Source organism: Desmodus rotundus, chromosome 5 (genome assembly GCF_022682495.2).
Source record: "Desmodus rotundus isolate HL8 chromosome 5, HLdesRot8A.1, whole genome shotgun sequence".
In the NCBI taxonomy this organism is placed as follows: Eukaryota; Metazoa; Chordata; class Mammalia; order Chiroptera; family Phyllostomidae; genus Desmodus; species Desmodus rotundus.
In genome coordinates, this window is record NC_071391.1 from 79,193,554 (window position 1) to 79,219,442 (window position 25,889).

At 38.8% G+C, this 25,889-nt stretch overlaps 1 protein-coding gene across 1 annotated transcript in view; it reads left to right on the plus strand.

The window, feature by feature from the left end:
* Nucleotides 1-25,889, plus strand: part of DDX10 (DEAD-box helicase 10) — a 287,784-nt gene that overhangs the window by 15,589 nt on the left and 246,306 nt on the right. Inside the window, exons 3-7 of the mRNA XM_024570953.3 lie at nt 846-976; nt 1,993-2,151; nt 3,528-3,648; nt 4,234-4,423; nt 15,118-15,244. Coding sequence (XP_024426721.2) covers nt 846-976; nt 1,993-2,151; nt 3,528-3,648; nt 4,234-4,423; nt 15,118-15,244 — 728 coding nt within the window. The remainder of the gene's footprint in view (nt 1-845; nt 977-1,992; nt 2,152-3,527; nt 3,649-4,233; nt 4,424-15,117; nt 15,245-25,889) is intronic.

Below are 25,889 nucleotides of genomic sequence, written 5' to 3' on the forward strand. Positions count from 1 at the left end.
TTAATTCATTTAAGTTTTACTAGTTTGTTATTATTGTCCTTTCTGGAGTAGTTAATGAACAGTAGTGAAAAAACAAGAGACTAGGGCTTCTGTATAATTAAAATGAAACCTAAGGATGTTAAAATAAGCTAGAGAACAAACAAAAAATGTGACACCTTTTTTATTGGTTTGCTGGTGCTACTGGAACAAAATACCACAGACTGGATGGCTTAAACAAAGATATTTTTTTCTCTGTTTTGGAGGCTGGAAGTCCAAAGATCAGGATGCTGACAGGATTGCTTTCTTCCGAGGGTCCTAGTGGTGTACAGAAGCCCTCCTCCTGGCTTACAGATGGCTTCCCTCTTGCTGCCTCTTCATGGGGGTGGCCCTTTGTGCAGTCGCATCCCTAGTGTCTCTGTCCACATTTGTTGTTCTTATAAGGACACCAGTCAGATTGGATTAGGGTCCACCCAAATGGGCTATTTTTGACTCAATCACCTTTTCTTTAATTATTATTATTATTATTTTACTGATTGATTTTAGAGAGAGAGGAAGGAGGGGGGAGAGAAACATCGATTTGTTGTTCCATTTACTTATGCATTCATTGGTTGATTCTTGTGTGTGCCCTGACCAGGCATTGAACTTGAAACCTTGGTGTGTTAGGGTGACACTCTCTAACCAACTGATCTACCTATTGAGGGCCTCAATCACCTCTTAAAGGCACTGTCTTTGAATACAGTCACATTCTAAAGTACTGGGGTGGGGGGAGTAAGGGCCTCAACATATAAGGGGGTGGTGCACAGTTCAGCCCATAATTCTACAGGAATTTTTCTAAAGTGTCATTCTCCTTCTCTTCACACTTGCAGGTTTGCAAGAAGCCCAGTACCGTCTGGTAACCGAGATACAGAAGCAGACCATTGGGTTGGCTTTGCAAGGTAAAGATGTTCTTGGAGCTGCCAAAACTGGATCTGGCAAGACTTTGGCTTTCCTTGTTCCAGTGAGTAGTTTATTCATATGGGATCAGATTCTCTATTATGTGATTTTAAAACATTTTGTGCCTAGATAGAAATACTCAATTATGTCAAGAGTTATTCCATTTTCAACTTCCCTGGCTAGAACGCAAGCTTTATCAGACAGGTGTGTTCTTCTTCACCCAGGTCCTTACATAGCACCTTGTACATGTGAGCAGTCAATAACTTATTAAATGAATTATTGTGCCTTGACAAGCCATTACATTCTGAAGATGTGGGCTGTTCCAGGGTGGTGGTTAGAATGGTTCTGCTCTGCTGTAAGACTGGCAAGGGATACTGTTTCTGTGCTCCTCACAAACCTACCAATTACATTTATATTTGCCATTTCTTTAGGATAAAATTGAAATATGCTCACTTTGAGAATATTGGGTCACTCCTTGAGAATTTTATGGGACATTGATACCTGTCCTTTAGAGTACTAAAACAATAGAGCCTGTTAGGAATTCATTTATATTTGTTATGCAGTTAGTTTCATAATTTAGTTCCTACAAAATAATTGGCTCAGAAATAATCACATTTAAGTTTTTGTTCCTAGTATTGCCAAACCATTTTTCTCTTAAATCCTAATTTTTATAATGATGTCACTCTACAACTGGAAAATTGTCACTCTATAACTATAGTAGCTGCAAAGATGTGAGTTTATTTTAATGTGGTTTCTGCTCAGAAAATGGTGACACTTATTTTTCTGAAATCTGTTCTAACGGTTTGTGGGCTGCACATACTTTTCACTCATGGCATGGCTCTGACAGCAGCCGAGCTGCTGTGGGGCTTCTTTTCTCTTCCTTTTATGACTTGGTGGAGGACGCTTCTGGTGGGTAGAAGGAAAAACAAAGTAAGCAATTTCTTCTTTCTGATTGGATAATACTTGTGTGTGGTATGCCTTCTCTTTGGAAGGTGCCTTTGATTTGGAAGGGCAAGGTTGATTCAGGAATCAAAAGGTTGTCTTCTTTAAGGACTTGCTGAACATGAATTTTTTTTTCAGGTGCTGGAAGCCTTATATCGTCTGCAATGGACCTCAGCAGATGGGCTGGGGGTTCTGATTATATCACCTACAAGGGAGCTAGCATATCAGACCTTTGAGGTTCTCCGAAAAGTAGGAAAGAATCATGACTTTTCTGCTGGTCTCATCATTGGTGGGAAGGTTTGTCCTTTTGTCCTTGTCCTTATTTCTTTTGTTCTATACCTTATGTTGGAGCACTGTGGCAGTTGACTGGAAGAAGTGGGAGATTCATCTTAATAGATAGGCTGGCCCCCTAGATAGGGGTAGTAGCATCCAGATGTAGTCATTGTCATTGAGAGTCTGGTTGTCAGTTTTGTAGGTCTAGAAAGTCCGTGTAGTCAGGGTATCTGAATTGATCAAGCTCTGAGACTCATTTACTTTAACCATCCTATAAATCTGTTTGTTAGTGTATGTGGGGAAAGTTACCATTTCAGTATGTAGACTAATTCCTTTTAATAAGGCACTGTATTTTGCTGTGTATAATGTGCACTTTTTTGCCCAAATTTTTGAGGGGAAAAATAAGGATGTGGATTATACATGGGTAATACTAATTGTATAGCTACATAAATGTTTGTAATTCTTTTATTTATGCTTATGCGTTAAAAGTATAACTCTAGAAAGCAGTAACGATATCTGTATGCAAAATAATACCCTGGAATACGATAATTGGTTTTGTTTCTAAATATAAATAAATAAAAAATGAATTAAAGAATTAGAATGCAAGATTTTTTCCCTGAAAGTTTGGACAAAAAATGTGGGTGCGAATTATACACAGGAGTGCAGTATACATGGCAAAATGCGGTATCTGAGAAGTTGAATAATTCAGAACATTGCTGAGTCAGCAGCAGAAGAAAGGAAGAAAAAAAATTTTTTTAAAGATTTTATTTTATTTGTTTCTAGAGAGAGGGGAAGGGAGGGAGAAAAAGAGGGAGAGAAACATCAATGTGTGGTTGTGTTTTGCATGCCCCAACTGGGGACCTGGCCCGCAACCCAGGCATGTGCCCTGACTGAGGATCGAACCGGTGACCCTTTGGTTCACAGGTTGGCACTCAGTCCACTGAGCCACACCAGCCAGGGCAGGAATATATAGTTTTGAGGAATTTTTATTTTAGGTCATGGTAAAACCAGCGGCTCAACTTCTGCTCTACCTTCTGTTATACCTGGAATGTTTGTCTCTGCTAGAGTCTCCCAGTCTGCAAAGTGCAGTGAGTGGTGTCAGTAAGTTGGTTGTTGCAGTTCTAAGAGGAGATTAAGACTTGTAACATTCATATTTTTCATGGCCTCAAAATCCTGCATATGATTAAGAATCTAGAGGAATTCGGGGCTCTTTAGGTTTTCACTAAGAACTTATATTTGGCCCAGAAGTTTGGATGTGCTGTAAAAATAAAAGTTACATATACTTCTAGAGTACCTTACATTGCTATGATAAAATGCCATATGCAGATGGCTTTTATAGTTTTGCGACACGGGCTGCTCAGTGATGTGTCTGTGTAATCAAAAGAAACAACTGTTTTCAGGATCTGAAACATGAAGCTGAGAGGATCAATAACATAAATATACTGGTTTGCACACCGGGTCGGCTTCTTCAACACATGGATGAAACAATATGTTTTCATGCTACTAATCTCCAAATGTTAGGTGAGTCTAATGAATTTCTAATGGAAAAAACTCAAGAGAGAGCCCTCATAAGTTTTAATGATGGAAATGTTTTATTCAATAAATATTTTGACGAAAAACAACTTGAGAAATAACTTGAAACAATTTTTTGGCATTTGGGTTCTAAACCCAGAGAGGACAGGTAGATTTTTTTAAAAAATCAAAATTGTTTGGAAGACTCATATATGAAATTAGATACTTCACTATGTGACACTGCTAAGATTCTTTTTTTCTTTTAAGGTACCACCGATATACCTAATGTGTATTCTTTAAATCAGCTTTTATTTTGGAATCATTCTAGAAAAGTCATTTATAGAAAAGTTGCAGTGATCATACAGAGTCACTCTATACCCTTCCCCCAATTTCCTCTAGTGTATCTTTATATAACTGTGGGACCTTTGTGAAAAGTAAGAGATGTACATTATATAAATTGCAGACTTTAGTTGGATTTTACCAGTTTTTCCATTAATGTTCTTTTTCTGTTCTGGGATTCAATCCAGGGTACCACATTGCATTTCGCCTAATGTCTATTTTAAATGTAATTCAACTTGCCTTTTTCCATTTTAGTTCTTGATGAAGCAGATAGAATCTTGGATATGGGCTTTGCTGATACTATGAATGCTATTATTGAAAATCTTCCCAAGAAACGTCAGACTTTGCTTTTCTCGGCAACACAAACCAAGTCTGTAAAGGACCTTGCACGCTTGAGTTTGAAAAACCCTGAGTATGTCTGGGTTCATGAAAAAGCAAAATACAGGTATGTACTATTTGAAACCATATTTGATACAATTAGAACCAATGTTCTTTCTTTTTAGTTTAAGAATTTGGCATTTCAAATTAATACCAGTTTCCTATGAAAGAAAATACGATTTTGTGTGTAATTAGATAGGCAAAGCATAGTAAATATATTAATAAACTTAATTTAAATTCTCTATTTAAATGTGAGAACATGCTAATGAAGATTTTCCAAAATGTAGTCTGGGGAGCAAACATTTTTTTCATAAGATATTAATAGGTATTTATTCACCAACAGTCCTCCATAAAATGGATGGTACAGGGGAATGCATTCCTCTATAGAAAAATAGCAAATATTGATTTAAAGTAAAACAGTGTTCTTCAAGACTTCTCAGAACCTTTAGTATTTTTATAGACATTGTGACTCTTCAAAGCAGTGGGAGATGAATATAGCTTCCTACATTTACCAAAATTATTTAGGTCTGGAGTCATTTTTTTATAGCTGTATTGTATATACAGGACTAATGTGCTATGGAACACATTTTTAAAAAAATGCATTAATATTTAGCAAAGTACCTTTCTGTTTCAAATGTCCCAGCAACTATTGTTTCATCTTGGTTTCACTAAAAACTGGAAAGTAAGGTATGTGTTTATGTGACAGTAAAAAGTATAAAAGAGGGAGAGCAAATGTGTGAATGATATGTGTAAATGGGTTTAGGGAAATATGGTTTTCTTTTTTTTTTTCCAACTTCCAGTATCATTTATTTTTCCTAGAATCTAGTTACAATTAACTGTAGCAAGACAGTGCTCAGTACTGTTTAAGCCTCATTTTAAGTTCTTTAAACTATCTTATCATTTGTAAACGTGAATTCACATTTCAGTACAAATGGAAACTAGCATTTGACATAACAAATAAGTATTTACATAACAAATCAATAAATCATAACATAACATTTACTCAATATTGATGTTAAGTACAAAATTTTTGTATGAAACACTTGGACTTTAATATACCAGAATTTGGCCTTTTTTAAATTGGCTTACACATAAACAGTTCCTTTATCTGTCCTAACCTATTTAGTGTTGCAACAGAGTCTCTCCTGTAGCTTTTACTATGTAAACAGATTCCTCCTCTTAGGCTAAAGTGAAAAAGAAAAGCTCCCACACGGAAAAAAATGAAAACTCTAACAGAATTATCCAATTCTCAGTTATTAGCAAATATAACACCAGAAATAGGTTATGGGCTACTCTTAAGTCTTTTAATCTAAGTATTATGAAAGAAGGTTACACTGTTGATTGAAGAACGCATAGGTTTCTCAATTAAACTTTGTTTTAATGGGTCTCAAACTTCTGTGACAGATTTTGGTCAAGTTATTTCCATTGAAAAGTACTGATTTTGATATCTGGAGTTCTGGCCAAGATGCAGGCGTAGGTAGAAACCCTACTCTTCCTCACACAACCAAAAGGAGGATAACAACCAATCTAAAATCAATAAACAACCAGAAGCGCCAGAAAATCAAACTGCATGGCACTCCGACAACCAAGGATTTAAAGAAAAAATCAACCAGAACAACCAGATCAGTAAAGCGGTGGACCTTGCAGGCCAGGCCAGCTCAGAAAAACTGAGGTGAGGCATTCTACCAGGTGGGTTGGGGTGCTGGCTGAAGACGAAATTGAATCTCAGAGCTCACTGTGGACTACCACAGTGGGAGAAACTTCCAGTCTCACAGGAGAGTTCGATGGAAACTGCCCTAGAGCGGAGCAGGCGAGCTGCACTGTTACCTCTCTAGCCCCTCCTCCATAGACAGTCCCAGGGCAGCTTGAGTGAAAACCTAAGGCCCCGCCCCCTTACAACTTATCAGGTACGCCAAGACAAAGAAATGTGGCCCAAATGAAAGAAAGTGCAAAACCTCAGAAAGAGAACTAAGTGATGAGGAGATAGCCAACCTATTTGATGGAGAATTTAAGGCCCTAGTAAAATGCTCACAGATCTGATTGAGCTTGGTCGAAAAATGAAAAAAACAAATGAAAGATACCCAAAATGAAATAAAGCAAAATATTCAGGGAACCAACAGTGACAGGAAGGAAACCAGGACTCAAAGCAACAATTTGGAACAAAAGGAAAAAATAAACATCCAACTGGAACAGAATGAAGAAACAAGAATTCAAAAAAGTGAAGAGAGACTTAGGAACCTCTGGGACAACCTAAAATGTTCCAATATCTGAATTATAGGGGTGCCAGAAGGAGAAGAACAACAGCAAGAAATTGAAAACTTATTTGAACAAACAATGAAGGAAAACTTCCCCAATCTGGTGAAGGAAATAGACTTTCAGGAAGTGCAGGAATCCCAGAGAGTCCCAAAGAAGTTGAACCCGGAGAGGAACACACCAAAGCACATCATCATTAAGTTACCCAAGATTAAAGATAAAGAGAGAATCTTAAAAACAGCAAGAGAAAAGGACACAGTTACCTACAAAGGAGTTCCCATAAGACTATCAGCTGATCTGTCAAAAGAAACCTTACAGGCAAGGAGGGGCTGGAAGGAAGTATTGAGAGTCATGAAAGGCAAGGACCTACATCCAAGATGACTCTGCAGCAAAGCTTTCATTTAGAATGGAAGGGCAGATAAAATGCTTCCCAGATAAGGTCAAGTTAAAGGAGTTCATTATCACCAAGCCCTTATTATATGAAAGGCTAAAGGGGACTTATCTAAGAAAAAGAACAAAAATGTGAACAGCAAAATGACAAACTCACAACTATCAACAATTGAACCTAAAAGAAAAGAAAAGCAGGCATACAACTGTAATTGAATAACAATAAAAATTAAAAAAAACAACGAAAACAAAGTAGGAGAACAACTAAAACAGGAACAGAATCAGAGAAATGGACATCATATGGAGGGATTTCAGTGGGGAGGGGAAGGGGACGAAAACAGGAGAAAAGGTACAGGGAAGAAGAAGCATAATTACTAGGCATAAACTAGATGGGGAGAGAGAAAAAAAGGCATAGGAAACGGGGGACTCAAAGAACTTATATGTACAATCTCCTGTCTTGAACTAAGTGGGGGGGAATGCTGGAGGGTTGGGGGGCAGGGCAAAGGGGGGTAAAGGGGGAAAATTGGGAAAACTGTAATAGCATAATCACTAAAAAATACTGAAAAAAAGTACTGATTTTAAAAACTAATAACTTAAAAACTTCCACACACAAAAAAACCAAATGGTCCACAAAAGATTCTCCTTTCCTTCTGAAGGTTTTATGATATGATAGATTGTAATCATTAACCAGTCCTTTAGTATTAAACTTAAGTGGCCAATTGAGACGAACAGTTCTAAGACTTTTCTTCCACCACTGATTAAGACTGGGGTGGCAGGTGTTGGGTCTAATACTCATTTAGCCTTCTGAGCTTTCTGGGCAGACTTGGTGACTTTGCCAGCTCCAGATGCCTTCTTGTCCATTGCTTTGATGCCACCAACAGCAACTGTCTGTCTCACGTCACCAACAGCAAAGTGGCCCAGAGGAGGATAGTGAAGAGACACACATGGGCTTGCCAGGAACCATATGGACGATGGCAGCCTCACCAGATTTCAAAAACTTTGGGCCATCTTCCAGCTTTTTCCCAGATCAATGATCAGTCTTCTTCAGCTCAGCAGATCTGCAAGCAATATGAGCTGTGTGACCATCCAGCACAGGTGCATATCCAGCACTGACTTGGCCTGGATGGTTGAGAATAATCACCTGAGCTGTGAAGCCAGCTGCTTCCATTGGTGGGTCACATTTGCTGTCACCTGTCACATTGCCACGATGAAGACCTTTGACAGACATGTACATTGAAGCCCACATTGTCTCTACCATTATCTCTATCTTAACTTTTCATTTATTGCTATGGAATGTTAGTCTAAAAAGGAATATATTAGGAACATGAATTGGGTTATCCTCTTGGAAAATCTTTAAACAGAGGGGAAATGGACATTCAGTGCCACCATGACCTTGACCTAGCTCATAGTAGTCTAGGGTTAGAAAAAGCCTAAGAGGCAAAGTTTTTCGCTTCCAGGTGATCCTAATGGATAAACTTAGGAGAATCTGAGTACTGGTAGCTCTGGTTATCAAGAACTCAGGAATGACATAGCAAGAGATACTTGAGGTATAGTTTCCTCCTTGGTTTACTATTGAGTACACATTGGTCTCTGTAAAATTGTATTGAGATAACTGTTGAAATTCTTGGTACAATTAATTTGAAAATCTAAAGACTAGGTATTTTGATTTTCTTCTTCGCTCTCTTTGCTATTTGCTGTCTGCCTATTTTCAGAACACATTAGTGTCTTTACCATGCACTAATTTATCAATCATTAATGGCCTCTAAAATCTTTTGTAATTTATATCAGGTTAATTATACATATTATCCCCGTTCCCAATTTCTGTAGATAATAGGTGGTTATTATCTGTAGTTTCCGAAAAAACTAAATCCAAAGATTATTTCATAAATGATTTTCAAAATGCTGTTCCATCCATCATTTGTAAAAAGTTTGGCTTTCAGAAAACATTTTGGAGTGCAGATCTTTAAATGACCTAATTTATTAAAATTGTTGGTTATATGATAATGACTATAGTGCTCTGTAATCTCAGAATTTCCAGAAATTCTACAAAAAGCAGATGCTGTTATGAATTTTTATCTAATGTCATCATTGAATTTTCCCCTTTAGCAACTTAGCAATTTGGTTAATATACCATGAGAAATTATAGTCGGGAATAGAGTCAGGAAAATTTTAAGGCATAGAGTATTTACTCTCAAATTGTGAAGGATCATAAAACTAAGTTAAACTGTAGATCTTTCTGAAGTTGTATATCAGAATATACTAAGAAAGTATACTAGTGTGTTTTCTTTATATATGTATTCTGTATGTGACAAGATGGTTTTCCACATCTTTTTAAAGAAAATAGTTGTCTTTGGACTGCAGTTGATTTGCTGTGTTTTACAGGGAATATGTTTGATTCTGTGGTGAATTATGAAACATTTTAATTTGAGATGGATGTTTTGAGCTTATATTAGTAGGTGCATACAAATTTAATATTTCATTTCCTGTTAATTAGAGTCATAATTCATTACAAGTGTTCCTCTTTACCTTTACTAGTAGCTTTTGCCTTTAACTCTAGTTTGATATTAATCTGCCTATAGCAACTTTCTTTTGGTTAGTATTTGGTTGGTGAATCTTTTCCTTTACTTTCTACATTGTGTATGCCCTTATTTTTAGATTTGTCTTTGTAAGAGCATATGGTTCTATTTTTATTTAATCTGGAGGATTGACTTTGCTTACTGGAGGATTGAATTTACTTATTTAACTTAGCCTATTATTTAAGTCTCTTGACTCCTTTTCAATGTGCCTTCATGGTGAAGTATTTTAATTTCACTAATTTTAAGCTCCATAAGCCATTATTATTACTGTTTGAAACATCACCGTTTTTTAGACTTATCCAAATACTTATTCTTTTCTAGTGTGTTTTATTTCATATATTGTGCTCAAAGAATTTTTTATAGTTCAGGTTTATCAGTGAAAATTCTGTTTTGACTTTTCTGAAAATTATTTTATTTTTATGTTTGAAGGATATCTTGGTATTTTTTTTTTCTCTATTCAGTTCAAGGATATCTTTCTATTGTATTCCAACTTCCTTTTTTTTTTTTTTTGTTAAAGGCAACTGACAGTTCTCTTGTTCCTTTGAAGGTAGTATGTGGTTTTTAAGATTTTCTTATCTTCAGTTCTTAGCAGAACCAGAAATGAAGTCTTTGTGGCAAAAAATGTGGTAAGAACTTTGATCTGGGCTAGCCTGGCTTTTAGACTGGGGATATTCTGTTTCTGTTTTACCTTTAGTCCTGGGGTATAGCCCTGGCTCAGAGACCTAGCCCTTCTGGGGGTCTCAACTAAAAGGGGAATTTACCAGAGCCCTTCACCTTGGCAGGCTCTGAACTCAATGACACTGTGAGACAGCCAGGGTCTCTGCTCAGTTCTGAGCTTCCCCGTTGTTATTTTTTGCATGTTTTTCACTGATTTTGTCTTGTGTGTGCTGAGTTTTAGGAGTTGACATACTCTTGGGAGAATTGTATGAAGAATTTCAGATTCATTTTTTCATGGTTCCTTGTCTAGGATCTTGAAATGTATTTAGGCCAAAGGCTGCCCCTTTATCTCTCATCTATCTTGAAAATCAACAGATGCTTTGAGGGAGAAGTAAGTGGAGAGTAATATGGGGCTTGTACCAAGGCATTTGCATTTTCTCTTCAGCACCTCCTAGCTGCCCTGGTTACTATCTGCTGCCTACAGTTTTCTTTTTAAAATTATTATTTATTTATTACTTAGGATATATATATATATATATTTTTATTCTATTACAGTTATACCATTTTTCCTCCTTTGCCCTCTACCTCTCAGTCTACCCCACTCCCACAGTCAGTTCCCACACTGTTGTCCATGTCCATGGATCATTCATACATGTTCTTTGACTAGTCCCTTCCCCTTCTTTCCACCATTATCCTCCCCCACCTTTGGTTGCTGTCAGTCTGTTCCATGTTTCCATGCCTCTAGTTCTGTTTTGCTTGTTAGTTTATTTTTGTTCATTAGGTTCCTCTTATAGGTGAGATCATATGGTATTTGTCTTTCACCAACTGACTTATTTCACTTAGCGTAATACTCTCCAGTTCCATCCAGGCTGTTGCAAAAGGTAGGTGCTCCTTTCCTTCATCTGCATAGTATTCCATTGTGTAAATGTATCACAGATTTTTGATCCACTTCTTTACTAATGGGCACATAGACTGTTTTCAGCACCTGGCTATTGTAAATAGCACCGCTTTGAACATTGGGATGCATAAGTTCTTTTGAATTGGTGTTTCAGGATTCTTAGGGTATATTCCCAGCAGTGGAATTGTTGGATCAACAAAGAAGGCAGGAGCATACAATGGAATAAAAATAGCCTCTTCAATAAATGGTGTTGGTAGAACTGGACTGGCACATGCAAAAAATGAAACTAGACCACCAACTTACACCATACACCAGAATAAACTCAAAATGGATAAAAGACCTAATATAAGTCATTATACCTTAAAAGTCCTAAAGGAAACACAGGCGGGAATATTTCAGATATCCCATGTAGCAATATTTTTGTAGATAAATCTCCTAGGGCAAGGGAGATAAAGGAAAAAAAATAAACAAATGGGGCTATATCAAATTAGAAAGCTTCTGCACGGCTAAAGAAACCCATCATCAAAATGAAAAGGGAACCGACCGTATGGGAGAAATAGTTGCCAGTGATACAGCGGACATAGGTTTGATCTCCAAAATATGTAAAGAACTCATCCAACTCACACCAGGAAGACAATCCAATTAAAAAATGGGAGAAGGACCTAAATAGACACTTCTCCAAGGAGGACATACAGAGGGTCCATAAACAAATGAAAAGATGCTCAACATCACTGGCCGTCAGAGATGCAAGTTAAAACCACAGTGCGATGCTACCTCACACTGATCAGAATGGTCACCAGAAACAAATCAACAAATAACAAATGCCTGCGAGGTTGTGGACAAAAGGGAACCCTAGTGCACTGTTGGTGGGAATGCAGACTGGTGCAGCCACTGTGGAAAACAGTATGGAATTTCCTCAAAAAACTAAAAATGGAATTGCCTTTAGTTTTATTTTTAATCCAGCTTTTGTAGTTAATGCTCTAGGCCACAGGTGGCAAACACAAGGCCCACAGGCAGAATCCGGCCCTCCACCTTGTTTTATCCTGCCTAGCACCTTGTTTCTACCTGGCGGCAGGGCTGAGCTCTTGCTTAACTGTTAAGGAGTAGTTACATTTATACAGTCCTAAAATTACATTCGGCCCTTTGAAGGCAACCAAGAGGCTGATGTGGCCCTCGGTGAACTGAGTTTGATACCCCTGCACTAGGCCAAAGGGTTAATCTGATACAAACAGCCCCTCTGAAAGGAATGATAGCTTTGTAACCTTATAATTTTATCAGCCCTAACTCGTTATTTTATTAGGATCTGCAAAATTGTGGCTTCTCTTATTTTTTAATTGGAGTACTTTTATATCAAAAATTTTTCTTATACTATGTACTTGTTTATCTGAGGTTCAGTTCTTGCAAGAAGGTTAGAATACCAGAATATATGCTTCATTTTCTTAACAGAATTTAGACTAAAGAGTTGCTTCCCTAACTTTTCCAAAGGTGAGCAGTTTTTAAAAAAATTAAAACGAACTCAACAAACTTAATGACTTTATGATAAATAATTTACTGATATTAACTCTTACATTTAAACATACTATATTTTCTGTCCTTCAGTAGAAATAATTACTGTATTTTTGATATTCAAGTTGTCTTGCACCAACTTGGTTAATGGGAAGTTTTTTAAGTTGCTACCTGGATTCTTTAGACACATTCCAGTAGTTTTGGCTTCCCTGTTTTCTGGTGTTCTAGGTTCATCTTAGGTTTGCATTCCGTATGAAATTCCTCTGGCAGGATATTGTGTTGAGAGACCATAGTCTAGGTGCTAGGGAGATGGTCATTGTGTTCAGGGCTTTTAGTGGACAGTTTTTTTTTTAAAGTGAAAATACTTTTTTTCCTTTACAAATCAAATTTAAGATTACAGCCTTTTTTACTCAGCCTCTTTGATTTTTACGAGGGGGGGACTCCCCCCAAAAAACTGGAATTATCTTCTGGAGGAAGGCAGGCCCCCTGTAGTACAGGCTTCCCCTGCTAGGTAAGTGTTCTAGGAATCCATCTGTATCAGTGTACCACCTGGCATTGTGAGAGGCTGCATTTGGCTTCAGTGATGTTTTTTCCAAAGGCTTTTTAAACATATTTGGCCATTTTGCCATGGGTGATTTATGAGCACACCTTCTCACACTACACTGAGTGTTTGGCAGTTTTTGACCAAAAATAGCATGGTCCTCGTGCCCCACCCTCCCTAGTCACCTGATCTTTCCCTCAGTGAGGTTTTTTTTTTTCCCCTGGATGAAAAAAGTCCTCAAAGGGAAATGTTTTGCTGATGTGGAAGAGGTTTGAAACAAAAAATGGCATAAATACTAAAAGGCATCAAAATTGATGAGTTCAAAAACTGTTTTGAGCAGTGGAGAAAATGTCTCAATAGGTGTATTGCATCAAATGAAGAATACTTTGAAGGTGACTGAAGTTTAAACATGTAAGAATAAATAAATACACATTTTTTTATAAATTCAGTCTTTTTGAGTCTCTCATCATATATATGTATTTTTTTTCTTATGCCAAACATCTTCATTCCTAATGTATTTTACTTGTTCCATTTATCAGTATATCTAAAATGTCAGGATAATACCAGTAATGTTGCTAACAACATGATTACTTAAGAACATTTAAGATTCCTTTGTATTTCTTTTTTGCCTTAAATATCCCAGTAAGAATGTAATAATCCAAATTCCTTTGAAATGCCTTTGTCATTAAGCTACCAACTTGATACATCTTCAGGCTTATTTGTTTTTCAAATCCAATTTAATTAATTCGGTTCTGTATTTTCCCCTATGGATAATCTATTTTTAGTTTTTGGTTTGTCACCCTCTTTTTTAAACTATAAGCAGACACACAAGGATGCTTGTGTGCATATGTATATGTTTTGTGTATCCCAGCCCAGATAAATGGTACCAAATACCAAATTCTATGTACTATTCTGCTCTTAACAATATATCCTAGAAGTCACTTCAGCAGTATATGGATAGATTGTTCATTCCTTTTTTACACCTGCATGATACTTAATTGTGTACATATATACTAGTTTATTCCTCAAGTTCCCCAGTGATGGACATGTGGGTTGATTTTCATTTTTTTGCTTTATAAGTAATGCTGTATTTTTTTGTATGTTTATCAGTATATTTTTTTTGGAATAGAATCCAAAAAGTAGGCTTATTAGTTCAAAGAGTAAATGTATGTATATCTTTTCAACATCTTATTGTGAGAAATTTCAAACATTTGTCACAATTGAAAGAATTTTACAGTGAACACCTCACACCTAACCTACTACCTACATGCCACCTAATGGTAGTAGCATTCATTTACTATCCATTTATCCAATCTGTCTAAACTGTGTATCTACTTATCTCATTTTTGATGCATTTCACGGTAAATTGAAGCCACCTGTACACTTAACCTGGGTATTTCAGCGCACATATCACTAACTGGTATTCAGTGTGTACAGATATTTTCTGTCTTGATGTAATTTTTACATAGAGTGAAATAACAAATTAGTACATTTGCTGAGTTTTGATAAATATGTGTATCTATGTAACCCAATCCCCTGTTAAGATGTGGAAGATTACTATTAGCAAGTTCCCTCATGCCCCTTCAGTTGATCCTTGACCCTACCTTTTCAGAGGCAACCACTGTATGTATGTGTATTTTTGATAGATAATCTCTAAGGGATTTTGAATGTATTTTAGTGATGTGTTGAATTAATTTCCTAAAGGACAATAGAGAAGGTAAGCTCTCTTTCGCAGGGAAAGGGGGTGGGTTGGGGGGGGGGAGAGAGAGAGAGAGAGAGAGAGAGAGAGAGAGAGAGAGAGAGAGAGAGAGAGAGAGAGAAAAGGGTAGGTAGGTATTTGAGAGGCATGCAACTGTAAACATTTGTGTTTTTCTTCTGGTATGGATCTCAGAGTTACCAACATGGCATATTTTTAATGTTTTTCCTCCTCTTATTTCCACAAGCACCCCTGCCACTTTGGAACAGAACTACATAGTTTGTGAGCTGCAGCAAAAAATAAGTGTACTGTATTCCTTTTTGAGAAGCCACCTGAAGAAGAAAAGTATTGTATTTTTCTCCAGTTGTAAAGAGGTACTGAATGTTTATATTTCTTAAGTTATTAATGTTGGCTTATCCTTTTAAAATATCAAATTTCAGTTAGACAAATAGCAGTTTCTTTTCTATTCTAGTAAATACAATGCTGATGTGGTAGAGATCTGTAGATAGAGAATCCTGTGTCTTTGTTTTAAAGGAATTCGTGGATGAAACTATAAGCCCCATAAGGAAGAAACTGTCTTTTTACTTCCGTGTTGTTAGTACCTAGTAAAATACTTAGAATATAATAGCCTTCAAACACTGGTAGAATGAACAGTGGAATGACTAGACTAACAGGAGGTCTTTATAATCTGAGACTTACCTACCTTATATGAGTACTGAACCAAATATGCCATTTATTTTCATACTTCCTTATCTTTGTTCATGCTGATTGTTGGAATGCCCTCCCTGTATCCCTTCACCCCAGTTCTGGGAGAATATTTAACATCCTTTAAGGCTAGACTCAAATGTTATACCTGGAAGTCCTTTTTTTATTTTTTAAGAATTTATTTATTCTCAGAGAGAGGGGAAAGGAGGGAGAAAGTGAGGAGGAAAATATCAGCAAGTGAAAGAAACATCTATTGGTTGCTTCTTACATGCACCCAGCTGGGGACCTGGCCTGCAGCCCACCATGTGCCCTGACCAGGAATGATTTGTAGGCTGGCATTCAAGTCTACTGAGACACACAGGCCAGGGCTGGAGGTCCTTTTTTGACACTTCCATTCTCCTTGTTAAAATCAGCTTTTTCCCCTATCCTTCTATAGTGTTTATGTATTTTTTTAGTTAATAAACATTTCTTCAACACTAGCCTTGGGCTACAAATAAGGGATTCAGTGATGTATAAGAAAACTAGGTTCCTTCCCTTACATAGAAGGGACAATGATTGATTTTTGTCACTTTTTCACATTCCCTGGTAACATAGTTGTTGGCGTATAGTAGGTTGATTCTAGATTTATAACTTTTGGAATAGCTTAGAATGATAAATAGGAGGCTGAGTTTCCCTTCACCTTATGAGGAATATAAGTAGTGGTCTCATTTTACCATGTAAGGAATGACTTCAGATTTTTGTTTTAGAACCTATTTTAGAATTTTTTTTGTGTGTACTTCATTTATTTTAAAAAAAATTTTATTGTTATTCAATTACAGTTGTCTGCCTTTTTTCCCCATCTCTCCACCCCACCCCAGCTGAACCCACCTCCCTCCCCCATCCCCCCCCCCCCCCATTCTGTCCACTTGTCCCTTATAGTAGTTCCTGTAATCCCCTCTCCCCACTGTCTCCTCCTCACTCCCCTCTGGCTATTGTTAGATTGTTCTTACCTTCAATGTCTCTGGTTATATTTTGTTTGCTTTTTTCTTTTGTTGATTATGTTCCAGTTAAAGGTGAGATCATATGGTATTTGTCCCTCACTGCCTGGCTTATTTCACTTAGCATAATGCTCTCCAGTTCCATCCATGCTGTTGCAAAGGGTATAAGCTCCTTTCTCTCTGCTGCATAGAATTCCATTGTGTAAATGTACCATTGTTTTTGGATCCACTCATTTGCTGATGGGCACTTAGGTTGCTTGCAGTAGTTGGCTATTGTAAATTGTGCTGTTATGAACATTGGGGTGCACAGGTTCTTTTGGATTGGTGTTTCAGGGTTCTTAGGGTATAATCACAGCAGCGCAATTGCTGGGTCAAAGGGCAGTTCCATTTTTAGTTTTCTGAGGAAATTCCATACTGTTTTCCACAGTGGCCTCACCAGTCTGCATTCCCACCAACAGTGCACTAGGGTTCCCTTTTCTCCACATCCTCTCCAACATTTGTTTGTGGATTTGTTTATGTTGACCACTCTGACTGGTGTGAGATGGTTCCTCATTGTGGTTTTAATTTGCATCTCTCTGATGGCTAGTGATGCTGAGCATCTTTTCATATGTCTCTGGGCCCTCTGTATGTCTTCCTTGGAGAAGTGTTTGTTCAAGTCCTTTGCCCATTTTTTAATTGGGTTGTTTGTCTTCCTGGAGTGCAGTCGTGTGGGTTCTTTATATATTTTGGAGATCAGGCCCTTGTCTGAGGTATCATTGGCAAATATGTTTTCCCATATTGTTGGTTCTCTTTTTATTTTAATGCTGTTTTCTGTAGCCATGCAGAAGCTTTTTATTTTGATGAGGTCCCATTTGTTTATTCTTTCCTTTATGTCCCTTGCTTTAGGGGATGTGTCTGTGAGGATGTTGCTTTGTGGAATGTCTGAGATCTTCCTGCCAATGTTTTCCTCTAGGACTTTTATGGTGTTATGACTTATATTTAAGTCTTTTATCCACCTTGAATTTATTTTTGTGTATGGCGTAAGTCAGTGATCGAGTCTCATTTTTTTGCACGTAGCTGTCCAGATGTCCCAACACCATTTGTTGAAGAGGCTATTTTTGCTCCATTTTATGCTCCTGCCCCCTTTGTCAAATATTAATTGACCGTTAAGATTTGAGTTTATTTCTGGGCTCTTTGTTTTGTTCCTTTGGTCTATGTGCCTGTTTTTATGCCAGTACCAGGCTGTTTTGATTACCGTGGCCTTGTAATACAGTTTGATATCAGGTATTGTGATCCCTCCTGCTTTGTTCTTCTTTCTCAAAATTGCTGCAGTTATTCGGGGTCGTTTATGGTTCCATATAAATTTTTGAAATCTTTGTTCTATATCTGTGAAATATGTCATGGGTACTCTAATAGGAATTGCATTGAATCTATAAATCTCTTTGGGTAGTATGGCCATTTTGATGATGTTAATTCTTCTAGTCCATGAGCATGGTACATGCTTCCATTTGTTTGTGTCTTCCTTAATTTCTTTCTTCAGTGTTGTGTAGTTTTCTGAGTGCAGGTCTTTTACCTCCTTGGTTAGATTTATTCCTAGGTACTTTATTTTTCTTGTTGCTCTATCAAATGGGATTTTTTCCCTGATTTCTGTTTCTGCAATTTCATTGTTGGTATACAGGAATGCCTTTAGTTTCTGAGTATTGACTTTGTATCCAGCTGTTTTCCCAAATACATTTATTAGGTCGAGTAGTTTTTTGGTGGAGTCTATAGGATTTTCCATGTACACTATCATGTCATCTGCAAACAGTGACAGTTTCATTTCCTCCTTTCCAATTTGGATGCCTTTTATTTCTTTTTCTTGTCTGATTGCTGTGGCTAGGACTTCCAATACTATGTTGAATAGGAGTGGTGAGAGAGGGCATCCTTGTCTAGTTCCTGATCTTAGTGGGAAAGCTCTAAGTTTTTGTCCATTGAGTATGATGTTGGCTGTAGGTCTCTCATATATGGCCTTTATGATGTTGAGGAATGCTCCCTCTATTCCCACTTTGTTAAGGGTTTTTATCGTAAATGGGTGTTGTACCTTATCAAATGCTTTTTCTGCATCTATTGACATGATCAAGTGGTTTTTGTCTTTGCTTTTGTTTATGTGGTGTATTATGTTTATTGATTTGCAAATATTGTATCATCCTTGCATTTCTGGGATGAATCCCACTTGGTCATGGTGTATGATCTTTTTAATGTATTGCTGGATGTAGTTTGCCAATATTTTGTTGAGAATTTTAGCGTCTATGTTCATCAGCGATATTGGCCTGAAGTTTTCTTTCTTCGTTGTATCTTTATCTGCTTTTGGGATTAGGATGATGCTGGCTTCATCAAAAGGGTTTGGGAGTCTTCCATCATTTTGGATTTTTTCAAATAGTCTGTGAAGGATAGGGGTTAGCTCTTCCTTAAATGCTTTGTAGAATTCTCCTGTGAAACCATCTGGTCCAGGGCTATTGTGTGTTGGGAGTTTTTTTGATTACTTCTTCAATTTCATCTGCTGTTATTGGTCTGTTCAGGCTTTCTTATTCTTCATTCAGTTTTGGAAGATTGTATTTTTCTAGAAATGTGTCCATTTCACCTAAGTTTTCAAATTTCTTGGCATATAGTTCTTCATAGTAATTTTTTACAATCCTTTCTATTTCTGTGGTATCAGTTGTAATCTCTCCTCTTTCATTTCTAATTCTGTTTATTTGGGTCCTCTCTCTTTTTTTCTTGATAAGCCTACTTGAAGGCTTGTCAATTTTATTATCTTTTCAAAGAACCAGCTCCTGGATTCATTAATCCTTTGAATTGTGCTTTTAGTCTCTATGTAATTTAACTCTGCTCTGATCTTGGTTATTTCCTTCCTTCTACTTGCTCTGGGCTGTCTTTGTTGTTGTTCCTCCAGTCTTGTAGGTGTAGGGTTAGGTTGTTTGTTTGAACTGTTTCTATCTTTTTAAGGTAGGCCTGTATTGCTATGAACTTCCCTCTGAGGACTGCCTTTGCTGTGTCCCATAGGTTTTGGGTTGTTGTGAGTTCGTTTTCATTTGTTTCCAGAAAATTTTTGATTTCTTCCCTAATCTCGTTCTTGACCCATTCATTGTTTAAGAGCATGCTATTCAGCCTCCATGATTTTGAGTGTTTTGGGTTTTTTCCTTTGGGGTTGGTTTCCAGTTTCAGCCCCTTGTGGTCAGAGAAAATGCCTGATATGATTTCAATTATCTTGAATTTGTTGAGGCTTGCTTTGTGTCCTATCATGTGGTCTGTCTTTGAAAATGTTCCATGTACGTTTGAAAAGAATGTGTATTTTGGAGAACCAAGATGGCGGCATAGGTAGACACACTGCGCCTCCTCGCACAACCAGAACTGACAAGAGAATCGAACAGCAAGGGGGACCAACACCAAGGAAATAGAAAATAAACATTCATCCAGACTGGTAGGAGGGGCGGAGACGGGCACAGGGGTGGAGAGGACTCGCGTGGCTGTGGCGGGACTGAGACTGGCAGAGTGTGGGACAAATGGCGCAGGCAGTCCGAGCACTAGCAGAACCTGCGGCCCCACATTTGCACAGATAAACCCAGAGGGCTGGACTCAGACTGGCGGAGAACGGGGCAGGCAGAGTGGTGGGTAGCACCCTGCGGCACCACATTCGCCCACAGATAAACTGGACAAACGGCGGGGAGCGAAGCAGACTGAGTAACCCAGGGCTCCAGCTCAGGGAAATAAAGCCTCAAACCTCTGATTGAAAGCGCCCCTGGGGGTTGGGGCAGCAGCAGGAGAGACTCCCAGCCTCACAGGAGAGGTTGTTGGAGAGACCCACAGGGGCCTAGAGTGTGCACAGGCCCACTTACTCGGGAACCAGCACCAGAGTGGCCCAGTTTGATTGTGGGTAGCAGAGTGAAAGATTGAAAGCTGGAGGAGAGTGAGGCGGGCGCCATTGCTCCCACTCAGCCCCTCCCCCACATACAGTGTCACAGCGCTGCCACCAGCATTACCCCGCCCCAGTGAACACCTAAGGCTCCGCCCCTTAAAGTAACAGACACGCCAAGACAAAAAAAAAATATATATATGGCCCAAATGGCAGAACACTTCAAAGCTCCAGAAAAAATACAACTAAGCGACGAAGAGATAGCCAACCTATCAGATGCACAGTTCAAAGCACTGGTTATCAATATGTTCACAGACTTGGTTGAATCTATTCGAAAAACAGATGAAAAAATGAAGCCTATGCTAAGAGAAACAAAGGAAAATGTACAGGGAATCAATAGTGATGAGAAGGAAACTGGGACTCAAATCAATGGTGTGGACCAGAAGGAAGAAACAAACATTCAACCAGAAAAGAATGAAGAAACAAGAACTTGGAAAAATGAGAAGAGGCTTAGGAACCTCCCGGACGCCTTGAAACGTTCCAACATCCAAATTATAGGGGTGCCAGAAGGAGAAGAGGAAGAACAAAAAATTGAAAACTTATTTGAACAAATAATGAAGGAGAACTTCCCTAATCTGGCAAAGGAAATAGACTTCCGGGGAGTCCAGGAAGCTCAGAGAGTCCCAAAGAAGCTGGACCCAAGGAGGAACATGCCAAGGCACATCATAGTTACATTAACCAAGACTAAACGCAAGGACCTACATCCAAGATTACTGTATTCAGCAAAGCTATCACTTAGAATGGAAGGGAAGATAAAGTGCTTCTCAGATAAGGTCAAGTTAAAGAAGTTCATCATCACCAAGCCCTTATTATATGAAATGTTAAAGGGAGTTACCTAAGAAAAAGAAGATCAAAAATATGAACAGTAAAAATGACAGCAAACTCACAGTTATTAACGGCTACACATAAAACAAAAACGAGAGCAAACTAGGCAAACAACTAGAACATGAGGGTTGTCATTAAGGGAGTGGGAGGGGGAGAGGGGGGGAAAGGTGTACAGAGAAGAAGTAGCATAGATGATAGGTGGAAAATAGACAGGGGGAGGGTAAAAATAGTGTAGGAAATGTAGAAGCCAAAGAACTTATAAGTATGACCTATGGACATGAACTATAGGGGGGGAATGTGGGAGGGAGGGGGTTGGGCAGGATGGAGTGGAGTGGGGGGGGAATGGGACAACTGTAATAGCATAATCAATAAATATATTTAAAAAAAAATAATGTGTATTTTGATTCTTTGGGATGAAAAGTTCTATATATATCAGTTAAGTCCATTTCATCTAGGGTATTGTTAAGTGACACAATATCCTTCTTGATATTTTGTTTAGAAGATCTGTCCATCTTTGACAGTGGGGCGTTAAAGTCCCCTACTATAACTGTGTTGCTTTCACTATGTTTCTTGAACTCCACCAAGACTTTCTTAATGTATTTGGGTGCTCCTATGTTGGGTGCATATTTATTTACAATGTTTATATCTTCTTGGTGGATTCTTCCTTTGAGTGTTATGAAGTGACCTTCTGGGTCTCTCTTTATGGCCCTTCTTTTGAAGCCTATTTTGTCTGATATGAGTATTGCTACCCATGGGTTTTTTTTTTTTTTCTGTCTATTTGCTTGGAAAATTTGTTTTCAGCCCTTCACTTTCAGTCTGTGTGGGTCTTTTGTCCTGAGGTGGGTCTCTTGTAGGCAGCATATGTGTGGATCATGTTTTCTTATCCATTCAGCTCTTCTATGTCTTTTGATTGGAGCATTTAATCCATATACGTTTGAGGTTATTATTGATAGGTAGTTATTCATTGCCATTTTTTCCTGCCTGTGTTCCTCTGTCTTTCTCTTTTCCTTCCTTTCCTTAAAGCAGTCCCTTTAGCATCTCTTGCAGAGCTGGTTTGGTGGAGCTGTATTCTTTTAGACTACTTTTGTCTGGGAAACTATTTATTTGGCCTTCTATCTTGATTGAGAACCTTGCTGGGTAAAGTAGTCTTGGTTGCAGGCCTCTGGTTCTCATTACTTGTAATATTTTTTGCCATTCTCTTCTGGCTTGGAGCGTTTCCATTGAGAAGTCAGTTGCTAACCTTATTGGGGCTCCCTTGTATGTTACTTCCTGTTTCTCCCTTGCTGCCTTTAAGATCCTCTCTTTGTCTTGGAAATTTGCCATTTTAACTATGATGTGTCTTGCAGTGGGCCTCTTTGGGTTACTCTTGCTTGGGACTCTCTGTGTTTCCTGGATTCGTGTGACTTTTTCTCTCATCAGATTAGGGAAATTTTCCATCATTACTTTTTCAAACAGGTTTTCTATCCCTTGCTCTTCTTCTCTTTCTGGTATGCCTATTATACGAATATTATTGTGTTTCATGTTGTCCTGCATTTCCCTTAACCCCTCTTCATTCTTTCTGAGCCTCTTTTCCTTTTCTTGCTTTTTCTGGGTGTTTTTTTCTACTTTGTCCTCCAGCTCGCTGATCTCATCCTCTGTTTCATCAAGTCTGCTTTTGATTCCTTCTACTGTGTTCTTCAATTCAGAAATTGTATTCTTCATTTCCTCTTGGCCCTTATTGATAGTTTCTATTTCCTTTTTCATGTTGATGTAGTTTGCAGCGAGTTCATTGTAGTTTCCCTGTAGTTTCTGTAGTTCTCTGTGAGCTCAATGAGCTTCCTCATAACCATTGCTTTGAACTCAGTATCTGATAGTTGACTTGCCTCTATTTCAGTTAGCATTCTTTCTGAGGCATCCTCATTTCCTTTCATATAGGGATTATTTCTTTGTCTTCCCATTGTTTGTGAGATTTCTTGGTAGCCTCTGCTTCTTAAATTGATCTGTTCTTACTCCCTGGGTTTATGGTGTGAACTTCTATGGTAGAGTGCCAGTGGGATTCAGTGGTGCCTTCTCCTTAATCTTCTTAGCTCACTGGTCTTTAGCTGAGTTTATGGGTCTACAGGGTCTAACTCTGGTCTTTTCAGAGCTCCAGGTTTTATTGTCTCACGTGTGGAAAAGGAGAAAGAAAAAAAAAAAAGGAGAAGGGTAGGAAGGAAAGAGGAATAGGAAAGGAAAGGAAGGAAGGAAGAAGGAATAAAAAAAGATCGGAGGAAAGATAAGAAGGAATTTTAACAAAGGCAAAATAAAAGCATAAATAAAAGAAAGCAGGAAGAAGGAATAAAAAACGAAAGAAGGACAGAGAGGAAGAAGGAATTTAGGGGGAAAGGGAAAAAAAAGTCTTTTGCTGGCTTTAAACAGGTCAGGTCAGTTCTGCTGGCCTTTCTGTCTGTGAAACAGGAGGGGGTGGGTGGGTAGAGTGATTGGTTTCACTTTTCTCCCTTCCTGAACCACACTCTTTCCTGTTGTCGAGCCTCCAGTCCAGTTCCTCAGGGTCCTTCTGGTTCCCCCTGTGCCGTTAGTCCAGCAGTTGTGCGGTCCTTGAGGTGCACCAATTAGGGGCAACTCACACTCCACCTTCTTGCTCTATGCTGTCTTAGATGCTAGGGGATCTTGGTGCTCCTTCGGGGTAGTTCAGCCCCCTACTGGGTCAAGTCTTTCTGGGAACTGCAGTCTCCCGTAGCCCTGCAGCTCCCCTCTGCTGGGCATTCTGCCTTCCTCCTAGAGAAGGAGTAGGCTCTGCAGGGCTCTGTGCGCAGGGCCTAGGTGGGAGTTGTTCAGTCCCAGTGCTTCAGGTGTGGTCGCCCTTGGGCAGCCAGGCCATTGATTGGGTTGGGCACTGATCCCAGGCTTTGGGCCTGTGCGCCTGGACATCCTGGTCACTCATCAGTGTGCGTGCCCACTCGGGGTTTCAGGTGTGGGCGCCCAGGCCGCTGATCTGGGTGAGCGCCAACTGGGCTTCAGGTGTGTGCTGGGGCTGCTTATCCGGCGTTCACAGTCCAGGGGCTGAGGGGGTGGGGGTGCAAGAGGCCAAGGCTGCTGCAGAAAGTTCTCTAAACAGCCGCTATTTTCTCTTCGAGAAATTCTTCCTATTCAATCCCCCCTGGTCCAAAGAAGCACCTGGCTACTCACACAGCTCAGCCTGGCTCTCTCCCAAGAATCCTGCAGCAGACCCTGTGCCCCGGCTAGGGCTTCAGCCGCTCTGGTCCCCGCACGGGTCCCAGGGACCTTATTGTTCTTAGGCACTCTTCTTACCGTCTGATCTTTCAATGACCTCTATCTTTGGTCTCCGATCTTCATATGTGCTGGAATACCGTTCCTCAGATCAGCTAGGCTATATATAAGGAAATAAGTTTGAGTTTATGCTTATAGTTTCTATTCCATAATACTCTCCTTTCCATTTTGTCACAGTAGATGAAGTATCTATAACTAATCCCTGTACACGGGCTCCAGATCCTCTCTCCTGCACAAGGCCTTCTTTACTGCAGATATCCACTGTCCTGTGTTTTCTTGTCTCCCTCTTATTCTTGAATATTGCCCATATTAAGAATAAAAAGCAATTCTCATATCCCTTTCCAGTTGCTGCCTTTTTTTTTCTGCTCTTCTTCACAGCAAACTCTTTAAGATTTTTCTCTACTAGCAACATCACTGCCCCATCTCCTCTTCTCTCCTCAGCCCTCCAGAGTGAGCCCTTATTAAGAGATACAGCTTACCAAAGTCAGTGGTCAGTCATAAGTCCTTATCTTACTTGACCTCTCGGAAGCATGTTAAACAGTTGGCCATTCTCTCCTTCTTGAAACACTTCTTCAGACCTCTGAGACCACACTGGCAATTTTTCCCTTGCCTCAGACTGCTCTGTTAACCCTCCTTGCTGGCTCTCCTTTGCCTGATCATGCAGTTGTAAGTACCTCAAGTCTCTGTACTCTGCCCTTTTTCTAACTAGTCTCTTTTTAAATAACCTCTTCAGGTCCATGGCTTTAAATGCTATCTGTGTTCTGGCAGTTGCCAAATCCACATCTGAAACCCTCACCACTTTCCTGAGCACCAGACTTCTGTATCTACTTGATTACTAGCTTTTTCTGGTTGAAGGTCTAGAGGTCATCTCAAATTTTAACATAGGAAAAACAATTTCAGATTTTCTTTCCCTAAGATCTACTTCCTTATCTTGGTAAATGACTGAATTTTTAATTCTTTTCCGTCTTTATCCATATTTAGACTGTTGATAACTCACATTGGCTCTACCACTTTTCACAACCCCTCATGTTGCACTTTATTCTGAACCATGCTTAACTTTCTCTTACTCCTGCTTGGTCTCTCCCATTCCTTTACTTTTTCCTACAGTTATTTCACATTATAACAAGAGTAATCTTTGGAAAGTGGGAGCTGACTACATCACTGCCTGCTGCAAACCTTCCTATGACTTTTTCAATACAATTTTGAATTAAAATTTAAACTCCTTACTTAGGCGTTATTCTACAGACATCTTATACCTCAGCCAGCTTTTTCAAGAGCAGGAATTCAAGGTCAATCTTTATTTGAGAAGTGCAG